This window comes from Phalangium opilio, unplaced genomic scaffold (assembly GCF_054372755.1).
Source record: "Phalangium opilio isolate 3A_F unplaced genomic scaffold, DU_Popi_V2 ptg000113l_1, whole genome shotgun sequence".
In the NCBI taxonomy this organism is placed as follows: domain Eukaryota; kingdom Metazoa; phylum Arthropoda; class Arachnida; order Opiliones; family Phalangiidae; genus Phalangium; species Phalangium opilio.
Genome location: NW_028324209.1, coordinates 8,483,812 through 8,496,413, shown reverse-complemented (window position 1 = coordinate 8,496,413; position 12,602 = coordinate 8,483,812). Strand labels below are relative to the sequence as shown.

The following is a 12,602-nucleotide window of genomic DNA, read 5'->3' as shown; positions in this document are numbered from 1 at the left end:
TAGGACGAACTGCAGTGGGTTCTATGGCTGATTTTGAGTCAAAAATGTTCTATGTGTTTTAATTGTGACACGAAATGGGCTACACATTTTCTGACACACCACGTTTTGCTACATAAGATGCTTGCGCGGCGTCACATTCTATTTTTAAAATTCCGTCTCTCATCTGCTAAAGTTAATTTTGGAAGTCGCCCAAACATCCGCGGGTGAGTGTCTTTCTGATTCCGATTTACGCGTAACTCTTTCAAATTTTGTTGAGTTTTAAAATTCGTCCAAGTAAAAACTGAGTTTGACGTGATTCAACCGGTTATTAAAGCGCGGCGAAGAAGAAAATTTGATAATGTTTAGTTTATAATACAACCCAAGAAAATTGTATTAAAGGTAAGTCGAATTCAATTTTGGTACTCTATATACGAACACCGTAGCCTTGGAGAAGTGAAGTGTGATACTAGAATTGCATGAAAGATCTCATCAAAAAGTTATATTTCGACCTTTCTTTCCAAAAGGGTTGAAAACGGTTTCAAAATGTTTAGTGTAAACGCGGCTTTGTTTTTGGCTTTACACTTCTTTTTATGCTAGCAGTAGCGATAAACGTGACTCAACCAGGGCTACGTATTATGTTTATTCAAATAACAGTTAACGTATTTGATTGAATTGTTACGTATCTTACGCTGATAGCGATTAAATTTTAATTTAGCTTCAAAATTGAGCAAATTCAAATGATGGCGAGTCGGGTGTTTACCATCCACGATTACCCGGAATCGGCGGAAGAATTTTTCCGTCGTGAACTGCACGATGAAATAAAGAAGACATTAGGAGACGATCACCCTTTCTGGAGCGGGGTTCAATGGTTCTTAGATTGGGCTCGAGAACACGTCAATTCCTTTTTAAGAAATCAGTTTTCTCAGTTGCCGATCGTGGGTCATTGGGCGTCCCGAGTGGCCTCGACCGTCACCGAATTCGCTTTCACCGTCATAACGACTTTGATACACTATCTGAGATTGGTATTTTCGGGATCCGGTATTTGGATAAAGGCTCACGAAGCGGCGACTCGCGCTTGGGAACTGAACGAGGGAAAGGGTCTATTAGCTCAGACGTACGCTTACGGAAAGAAAATGGCCGCTTACTTCCTGGAGATCGTTAAACAGTGTTTGGAACGAGCCATACAAGCTAAGGGACTCGAATTGTCCAAGGAAGAAAAAAACGAAATCTCCGATATTTTAGATAATCTATTTGCTAGCGAGGAAGTCGCGTCGTATCTAAATTCTTGATGTTCCAACAGGCAAATTTTTAAAATTTCAATAAAAATATTTTTATAAATTGAATTATTATTTACTTTTTTCAAGAACCCGTATTAAACCCGAGAACACGTGAATCTCCGCTTATTCTTTTGCACTGGTTCGTTATACACTTGTCGATATGACGCTGCGATGTATTATGGAACCACGCATTGAAAGTGGGGGGGGGGGAGAGAAAATTGAAACCGCGACACTAAAGTCAAATTCTGTCGTTGAACATTCTCGGGTCTTATAAGGGTTATATCTTCTAACTAATAAATAACTCGCAAACTAATCATCATATAAATGCTACCAGAAGTATGTTACATAACTTCTATGTCTGCTATTCGGAGTCCCAGTAATTTTTACCCACCCGCCGCTGGCTTTCTTGGAGGCCCTTTAACGTGAAAGGTTTGATAAGAAAAAGCAGAACTGAAAATAAAGAGTATACACCCACGAAAAATCATATTACACTCGAAAATATATATTTATCAGTAAGTAAAGAAAGATATCCCTCTTCACGTGAAATAACAATTTGGAAATCTGTATTCGATTAAGATTCGAGTAACAGTGCACTTCGAGCACTACTTGTAATAAAAGGTAAGTCGCGTTAAATTTTGGAATATCTTAACGCAAAATCTAATAAACTCGATGGCTTGAACACTACTAAAAAATACTATACGCAACAGCGATGTTATTCTGTAAAATCTACAGTCAAAATCACAGTTAGCGTTTGGGTGTAGCCTACGATTAACGTGGGCTACGCCCAAACGCTACAAATTTCTTAAAGAATGAACTGTTTCCACGTTATAGATAGGGGTAATATTCTCTTTACGTTCCTAACCTTACGCCGTCATTGTTTCAATATTTGTTGTAGCTTAACTATTTAGCAAATTCAAGTCATGTCGGGTCAGATCTACGATTGTCCCAAAGAAGCGGATGAATTTTTTCGTCAAGCGATGGGAAAAGAACTAAAAAAGGCATCGGGGAAAGATCACCCATTCTGGAACGGCCAGATTCAATGGTTTTATGATGAAATTAGCGAACAGTTCATTTTAATTTCAAAAAATCTGTTTTCTGGGTTGAAACAAGTTCCACGTTGGGCGTCCCAGGTGGCCTTGACCGTCACTGAATTCAGTTTCAGAGCCATAAGTACTTTGATAAACTACTCGAAAAAGGTATTATCGAATTCTGGAATTTGGAAGAAGTCTCACGAAGCCGCATTTCGCGCTTGGAAATTGAACGAGGAAAATGGTCTATTGGCCCAGGCGTACGGTTATTTATTCAAATTGGCATATTATTTCATGGAGGTCTTGAAACAGTGTTGGGAAAGAGCCTTAAAAGTTATAGGAATTAAAGTGACAGAGGAAGAAAAGAAAGAAATCTTCGATGAAATAGATAACGCATTAAAATGCGAGGAAAACAAACCACTATGGCCGCGTCATCTTATCTAAATTCTTGATGTTCAAACCCTCAGTTTAAAAAAGTGATAAAAATATTTTTATAAGAATACATATATGTTGAATTATTATTGCTTTCATTTAAGACCCGAGAACGCTTGAATCTACATCTTAGTAGCTTATTCTTTAACACCACCTCATTATACGCTTGTCAATATGACGGCGATGCATTATGGAAAGTGGGTGGGGGGAGAGAGAGGGAAAACTATGAGCACGGCACTAAAGTCCAACTCTATATTTGAACGTTCTTGGGTCTTCTATATATTATATACATATTTGAGAAATTGACACGCAAAATAAAAACTAATCACCAGTAAAATAGTACCAGTAGTATGTTACATAACATGACTCTCAAATAGGTAAGTGTTTCTTGATTTTACTAAAATAATTCTTGGACCTTTTCGAATTATTTCCCACAATCTTAAGCAAACAGAGAACAAAAACTCTTTCTAAATAACTTGATGGAAAACATTGCGGGACAGGTAATAGATTATTTCTCATTGTCGTAAAAAACTAAAATATTAATAACTTAGATGAAAGTTACTGTATTGACGTAAAATATCTTCCACGAATGATTAAATATTATTCACAACAGTGCATGAGTTTTAAGACGTACGCAAATAATATACAAGTTGGGAAAACCAAAATATTACCTCTCCGAGTCAAGACGACTACTTACAAACTTATTTACCCAGATATGGAAATGTTTCTTAAGTTAAAATTTATGAAATATGAAAGCAGTATACAAAGCATAGCAAATATACTGTAAATCAGACGACATTTTACATCCAATAATGATATACTTGTACACATTAAAATCATCCGATGGGGGAGAAACGGGAAATGAAGAGATAAAACTTTGGAGGGATACTACCTTTACGTGTTTGTAAAGGCCTAATTTTCTACTCCTCAACTGTATGCCCTCTATGTTCAAAGCCATATTCACAACAGGGTTGCCATATAAACACTATCCTCTCGTTTCACCTCAACGATTTTCTTAGTTTGTCAACATGACTGTTAACGTTACATAACACCAAAGCTTATTTGTGGCTACACACACTGAAAGTAAATGCGTACCATGAAAAGCATGAAAACACGAAGCTATTATCCGATTACGATCAGACCTTTCACTGGTCTGGGCTGCGTTCAGCAGAGCTCACCAAAAAAGACAGCGGATTTTGGAAATGTTTACCGGTGAGCTCTGTCGTCATAGCTTTTCTCCGGTCATCGGCGTTTTATAAATGACGCTAGCGCAATAAAGCGTGCAAGGTACCAAGGCTTAACAAAAATTGTATGATAACATATTTATAGAGATAGATAACAACTTTTATAATTAAAATTAGAAACTAACATATCTCTTAAAATTCTCGCGTGATCAACTGGTTTCACGCCAATTAAATAGCTATAGTCCCATAGAGCTATTTGTATTGATTCATCCATGGTTTTTTCGCCAAGCTGAAAACTACACGTTTTACGTCACGTTATCCAAAAGGCCGACTATTTTCTTTGAAGACCGCGCTAGCTCAGCGCTAAGCACCGTGACGTCAAAATTCAAAAACAAAATCCCGTTATGTAGGACACTGCTAACAGCGCTGGGCTCTGCTGAACGCGGCCCAGATTTCCACCATGATTATAAAATCTAAGCCTAATTATTTAATAGTGTATTTAACTTTCGGCTCACTCTGAACCGTTAATGTCTCTGCATTACAGAAACGAAAACCAAACCCAAGCGTTTACTTTTTGGTTCACTAGGTCTATTGACAAATAACAGTTCATTTGACCACCATTGTAGCGTTGCGCTTGTATTCACTTTAGGAAGGATTATGCTATAAACAGATGTAGTATAGCTTAAGTAATATATAAACATCCATTTTAAATAATAATATTAAAAAAAATCTTTGGAATATCAAAATGAAATAGAGCTTTAAAGCTACAAAAGTACTAAATGCATCATAATTACGAAAAATATTTCCACATATTCATTTTATATTATTGAAAACGGGAATATTAAGGTTCTGAAGGATTTCTTTACACATAAAAACAAAAACGAACTTCTAACGCAGCGCACTAGTGTAACAACGGACGGACACATATAGACAAACACATAGACTACTGTTTTACCCTTTCCGTATTAATTTTGAGTTTAGAGACATGATTATCTTAAATATTAAAATAAATATAATTAATATTAAATATTTTCTTCGATAGTTGTTCGCCTTATTGAGCGTTACATCGTTTTGAAAAAGAATAATTAAACATTCTTGAGAGACTTGACTAATATTGGCGTTTGAAATGAAGCATACGCCGGTTGCGTCGCCTTACTCAAATAGGTAGTATATAAGGGTGTCGAATCGCAGCTATGGATAAGAACAGCGCAATTGCGTGAACCTTTGGTGGAAGCCCCACCTTAGGGAGGCCGGACGTTTCTCGTAACCCTGGCCGATCGCCGCGTATGTCTTAACCTTAACGATGATGATGGAGTAGAAGCCAGGTGTACAGACTGGTGTCCATGTGGGATGGACAAAAACAAAGACCAGAAGATGGTGGTGTTAGAAGCCAGGTGTACAGACTGGTGTCCATGTGGGATGGACAAAGAGCAGATGACGGTGGTGATTAGAAGCCAGTGTGTACAGACTGGTGTCCATGTGGGATGGACAAAGACCACAAGAGGGTGGGGATTAGAAGCCAGTGTGTACAGACTGGTGTCCACGTGGGATGGACAAAGAGCAGCAGACGATTGTGATTAGAAGCCAGTGTGTACAGACTGGTGTCCATGTGGGATGGACAAAGACCAAAGGCTGGTGATGTTAGACAGCCAATGTAGTAATAGCCTGTAAGTGTAATACAATTTTCGAAAATTCCGGAAATTGAGAACACGTTTGCTCCGATTTGCAAACTGCGAACGCGGTCACGTGGGTATAACAACAGACAGACACACACACACACACACACACCCACCCACACACACACACACACACAGACACGTCGAAATTAGAACCTCTCCGTGACATACGTCACTCGGAGAGGTAAAAAGTTACGAGTTTACATATTTAGGACTATACAGGGTGTTTGTGAGAGGTCCATCAATAATGAAAGGGCGTATTTATTGGGCCATTTTGAGTCGAAAATGTTCTATGACATTTTTCCGTCCGGGCCACTGTTTTCAAGTTATGATTGGAGTAATTTACGGATGACCCCCTTGAATTTAATTAAGAAATTGAAAGACAGCGTTAATATAATTAAGGGGTCATCCCTAAAATATTCTAATCATAACTCGAAAACCGTGGCTCGGACGGCAAAATGTCATAGAACATTTTCGACTCACAATGGCCCAATAAATACGTTTTTTCATTATTGATGGACTTTTCACAAACACCCTGTATAATTAAGGGCATTACTTAAACCACAGCCGACTCGATCATAGCGCGTGCAACTTGCGTGATCGAGTGGGCTGTGCTTAAACTCACGCATAAGTAAATAAATTAATGAAGAAATTCTTAATACAAGGTTCTTATATTGGCAGTTTGATCGAACGTATGAACATAACATTTTTTGTTGCTTGAAGAAATTCAGGAGTTAAAAAAAAACACTCTGGGTCATACTTTAGATCAGTTCTGACATTAATTTCCACTCTGTGATAGTTAAGAGACTGGGCAATAACGGGTCGCTACTAACTATTAACGTGAAAGTAATACAGACTCAGGTGCCTTCTTTCCCACAATGGTTACGCGGTACCAAGGCAATCCCTTCCGAAGTCGGTTCTGGAAGTGAACCATCATTGGTCTGATATCTTGGGCTACGATCTCGATGATCTTATTGAACTACATAGGACTTAGCACTTTGTCCATTTTCCGGAATCCGAAGAGTCTCGATCAGGATCGTCGATCTATACTTAATAGTTGCATTAGCATCGCGTCATACACCTTTTGCGCGGTGTACCTATTTATTCGGAGGAAAATGTTGAAACCCTTGATGATGGAATTGATACGGAAAGTTGGGAAATGTCACAACCAGACCGTGTCGCGTCATTTCAAGTTATGGCTTATCGTCGTCTTAATCTACACCGTTTGTTGTTTAAACGTTTCAGTAACTGGGAAACCTCTACTTCACTCACAATATCTGCTCAATATAAAACTATGTTTCGATTGCAATCTGGATTTGTCATCGGATGAGTTTGAAGTAGTATTTACCATATCTAATATCATAACTGTGATCTGTTTCGCTGGATTGGCATTCGCACCCACATTGTTAATTTGTTTCGCTCATCGAGCCGTTGCGGATTTAGTCCAAGATGGATGCCAGAAATTGTTTGCCAGGAAGGGGAAAGATTACATTCTCGAGTTTCATCGATGTTTTTTAGAATTTTACGAATTGGTAGAACGCGTCAACGACATGTTTAAGACAATTACAATGGTTCTATTTTGTACGATTTTCTTTAACATGTGTCAGAGCGCTACACTAATCACAGTATCAATCTTATCCAAGATGCATCCGCATTTACTGCTTTATATTTTTATCGCTAAGGATATCCTTTTATTTGTTGCCATAATTTTCAACGCTTCCGTTGTGCCGGATTTGTTGGACAATGCTAAGAGTCATTTGGCCATTCTGACGTGTGACGCGCGCGCTACTGGAATTACTTCTGATGTCCAGATGCTGAGCATCGCCTTGAACTCGAGGATCGTTGGATTCAAAATCGGATCTTTCATGGTTATAACTAAAAAACTGATATTTTCTATTTTGGGTCTGGGCGTAACATACACTGTCATTTTCATTCAATTCAACCCTCAATTTGCTCGTAACTCGAACGTTGAGGTTTCAAGAAATAGTACTGTTTAACACATTTCAAAACCACAGCATATTATGTTAAAATTATACTTAGAAATCAATAACAATGGCATATTAATCCAAAAGAGTCAACATCTACAGAAAGGTAATACGCAAAATGGTGCTTAGTTTTGAAAGTTAAAGATATTATTATCGACCAGTATATGTACATTGATCAGATCTAAATACTCGCTTGACGCATTATTGTATACATACGCTCATATACGTTTACTTATAATCAAATACATTGCTTCAAAACCTATTTTCATAATGGAAATCTTTAGTACTGGCAAATAAATACCGACTACCAAATTGATTCTCCTTTGTAGTCTATTTACTATTGCTTCCGAGTATGTTAAGGATTGCAAGCAGAGGGCAAATATTTTCGACAACAATACATTTCTAGAAACGCGGTAAAACTACTCTAAAACCGACATGAAATGCTGCAGCAGCCGCAAACGTTTCACCACGATTAAACATTACCAATACAATTCGAAGTCCTTTCAATGTCGGGAATGGAAGATATGCACAGTTTCTTTGATTATTTGGGCGTTAATCTCTATGATCTACTTGAATTACACGGGACTTAGTTCCTTATCCGTTTTTGTAAAACCGGGTAAATTCCCAGTTTACAAACCAACTGCAATCGCTAGCTTCATGAATGACTCTACTCTGACCTTTAGTTTAGTGTACCTATTTATTCGGAGAAAAGCCGTTAAATCTCTGATCAATGAATTGACAAGAAAAGTTGAAAAATGTCCCAACCAAAAAGTGTCGCGTCGTTTTAAATTGTTTCTAATTGCCATCCTGGTTTACACAACTATTTGCGTTACAGCCTCCGTGACCGAAGTAAGTCGGGGCATTGGAACTTACAACAAAAACACGATTGAACTACGACATTGCTTCAGTTGCGACTTAAACCTTACACAAGACGCAATCCAGGCTGCATTTGTAATTTATAGAATACTCCGCGTGCTATGCTCCATTGGACTGACATTTACGCAAGTATTACTAATTGCTTTCGTACACGCGGCGGTTGCTGATTTACTATCATGTCAATTACATAAACTAATTTCCAGTAAAGGTGAAGATGACACTGTTCACGAGTTCCACCGATATTTTTTAGAACTTGGTGATCTGGTAGACCGCGTTAATAACGTGTTCAAGACCATAACAATGGTATTGTTGGGTTCGGCTTTTATTATCATGTGCCAGAACGCTACAACCGCAACCGTAAAGATCTTAACAAAGAATGATTCCACACTGTCATGGTTGTTTTACGCTCTCACACCCAAGGATTTGTTGCTTTCTCTAGCTATTATCTTTAACGCTTCTCTCGTGCCGGATTTGCTGGACAATGTTAAGAGTCATTTGGCCCTTCTGACGTGTGAAGCTCGCGCGAAGGGAAATGTTTCTGACGTCCAGATGCTGAGCATCGCCTTGAATTCGAGGATCGTTGGATTCAAAGTCGGATCTTTCATGATTATCACGAAAAAACTATTTTTTTCTATTTTGGGTCTGGGCGTAACTTACACAGTCATTTTTATTCAATTCAATCCTCAATTTTCGTGTAATTCAAACATTGAAACTTAGAAAAATAACACATTAAAAATATTTCAAATTTGTTCCCACTACATCACAGTCTATCGTGTTTATTGTAAATTGGTAAAAAAATGGCGTCAACTTCTTTCTTTCAAGCGATAACACGCTAAGGTGAAATTAAATGGTTTGCTTCCCATTTGTTGGAAAAAGTAATTAATTTTAATGGTTAAAGCTTTGGATTATCGACCAGTATATGTACAATGATCTACTTGAAAATCTTCGTTTTAGGTATACCCTAAATACATTGCTTGAAAACCTAATTTCTTAATGGAAAATCATAACAATGACGATAAAATACAAACTGTCAAATTGATTTTCTTTAGCTTTGTTTGTACGTTACTTTTGGGACGTTAAGGAGCAGATTTTATCGACAAAAATTCATATCTTGAAGGGAACGAGCTAAAACTAATCTCTGACGGTTCCATTACTACATGAAATACTGCAGCTGTTTCACTATGATTGAGCATTACCAACACAATTCGAACTCCAGTAAAAGTCGGGTTTGGAAGATGTGCAACGTTGCCTTGATTGTTTGGGCCATACTCTCAATGATATACTTGAATTACACGGGACTGAGCGCCATTTCTGTTTTCGCAAACCCAACTGTGACTGAAACCAAAGTTTTCAACTCAACTATAATTACTGGTTTCATTAACAACTGTTCCCTGACCTATAGTTTGGTTTACTTAATTTTTCGGAGGAAAGCAGTTAAATCTCTGACCACAGAATTGATCCGTAAAGTGGAAAAATGTTCCAAGCAGACCTTGTCGCGTCGTTTTAAGTGTTGGGTAATTGTTATCCTGGTCTACGCTATTATTTGCGTTACGGTCTCCGTAACGGAATTAAATCCGGGAAAGCCGCGTAAATCAGAAACGATACTCGAAATACGATACTGTTTTAGTTGCGACCTAAATTTATCAATAGGTACAATCCAAGCTGGAATTGTAATTCTTAGAATACTCCAAGTGCTCTGTTTAATTGGACTAACATTTACGCAAGTATTACTAATTGCTTTCGTCCACGGAGCGGTTGCTGATTTAGTCTCAAATCAATTAAGTAAATTAACTGCCAGTAACGGTGAAGATGACACCGTTCACGAGTTCCACCGATGTTTTTTAGAAATGAGCGATCTAGTAGACCGCGTGAATAAGGTGTTTAAGACAATAACAATGGCTTTGTTTGGTTCGTCATTTATGGTGATGTGCCAGAACGCTACAACCGCAACCATAGTGATCTTAACAAAGAATCCTTCGACACTGTCATGGACATTTTACTTTCTGACCGCTAAGGAAATTCTGCTTTATGCCGCCATTATCTTCAACGCCTCTCTCGTGCCGGATTTGTTGGATACTGCCAAGAGTCATTTGGCGGTTCTGACGTGTAACGTGTCAGTTTCGTCAAATTATTATAAAGTGCAGTTATTGAGCATCGCCTTGAATTCGAGGATCGTTGGATTCCAGGTCGGATCTTACATGGTCATAACGAAAATACTATTACTGTCCATTTTGGGAATGGGCGTAACTTACACGGTTATTTTTATTCAGTTTAATCCGCAATTTACGTGCAATTCAATCGTTGAAGCTCAGAAAAATAACACTATTTAAACTATTACGTTTAAATTAAAACGAACAATCAATAACGATACTGTCATTTATTGTATATTGGTCCGCAGAATGCCGTCCCCTTCTTTGTTTGAAGTATTGAAAGATTTTCTTGACATTTGTTGGTAACTGTGTTTAACTTGAAAGGTTAAATTTTAGCAATATATCGACCAGTATCTGCACCTTGATCTGCCTCAAAATCCTCGTTGCACGCGTTATTGTATACTTACGCTATAGTACACGTTTCTAAACTTATTTTCATAATGGAAAACCTTTGTACTAGCGAATAAATATACCTACACTATCGAAATTGATTTTCTTCTGTTTGTTAAGGCGGAGAAGTAAGATTGAGTAAACTAACCTAAAGTTATCAATCAAAGAATCGGTGGAATTTAGTTCAGTTTTATCATGAACACCAATCTAAGGTATCAGACCTTCGGATCTATTTGCTTTTAGTTTACGCGCAGAGAGCAAATATTCTCGTCAAAAAATTGTATTTTGAAACGCGCTAAAACTTTTGTCTGACCGTTCAGTTCACTACGTTTCCCTTCGAGATGAAATACGGCAGCAGTGATAGTTTCTCTAAGATTCAACATTTCCAACACAGTTCGAACTCCTTTCGAAGTCGGGTTTGGAAGGTATGCACCGTTTCCTCGATTATTTGGGCGATAATCTCAATGATCTATTTGAATTACACGGGACTTAGTTCATTATCAGTTTTCGGAAAACCGGATATTTTCCCATCTTACAGACCAACCATAATTTCCGATTTCATTAACAACTCTTCTATGACCTTTTCCGTGATGTATCTATTTATACTTAGGAAACCAATTAAATCTCTGACCACAGAATTGATTCGAAAAGTTAAAAAATGCACCGGCCAAACCGTGTCGCGTCGTTTTAAATTGTGGCTAATTGCTATCCTGGTTTTTACAACTATTTGCATTGCAGTCTCCGTCACAGAAACAAAACAGGGTACGAAGCAGAAAATGATACTCGCAATACGATACTGTTTTAGTTGCGATCTAAATTTTTCAAGAGGTACAATCCACGCTGCATTTCTAACTTATAGAATACTCCGCGTGCTCTGTTCCATTGGACTGACATTTACGCAAGTATTACTAATGGTTTTCGTGCAAGGAGCGGTTGCTGATTTAGTCTCTTATCAGTTACATAAACTAACTGCTAGTAACGGAGAAGATGACATTGTTCACGAGTTTCACCGATGTTTTTTAGAAATTAGCGATCTGGTAAACCGCGTGAATAACGCCTTTAAGACAATAACGATGGTATTGTTTGGTTCGGCTTTTATGGTGATGTGCCAGAACGCTACAACCGCAACCATAATGATCATAACAGGGGATATTTTGTCGTTGTCATGGACATTTTACGTTCTCACCGCTAAGGAGATTCTGCTTTTCGTCGCTATTATCTTCAACGCTTCTCTCGTGCCGGATTTGTTGGATATCGCCAAGAGTCATTTGGCGGTTCTGACGTGTAACGTGCCCGTTTCGTCAAACTATTCTAAAGTGCAGTTATTGAGCATCGCCTTGAATTCGAGGATAGTTGGATTCCAGGTCGGATCTTTGATGATCATAACGAAAAAACTTTTTTTTTCTATATTGGGTCTGGGCGTAACTTACACGGTCATTTTTATTCAATTCAATCCTCAATATACGAGTAACATGAACAATGAACCTCTGAGAAATAATACTTATTGAATTATTCAAAACTAAAAATTATATAGCCCAAGTTATTTCTCTTTGTATTATGGCGTAATATATTTATAACAAGCATAGACATGACTTGCTAAATCTTTCGGGTGCTGTAACTGTCGA

At 37.9% G+C, this 12,602-nt stretch overlaps 2 protein-coding genes across 4 annotated transcripts in view; one reads left to right on the top strand and one right to left on the bottom strand.

Annotated features, from left to right (window-relative positions):
• Positions 1-12,602, bottom strand: part of LOC149623758 (uncharacterized) — a 55,980-nt gene that overhangs the window by 25,398 nt on the left and 17,980 nt on the right. The gene's annotated exons all lie outside the window — the stretch shown is intronic.
• Positions 239-1,268, top strand: LOC149623759 (uncharacterized). Its single transcript, XM_089852688.1, has 2 exons — positions 239-378; positions 695-1,268. The coding sequence occupies exon 2, from the start codon at positions 717-719 to the stop codon at positions 1,266-1,268; it is 552 nt and encodes a 183-aa protein (XP_089708814.1). The 5' UTR covers positions 239-378; positions 695-716.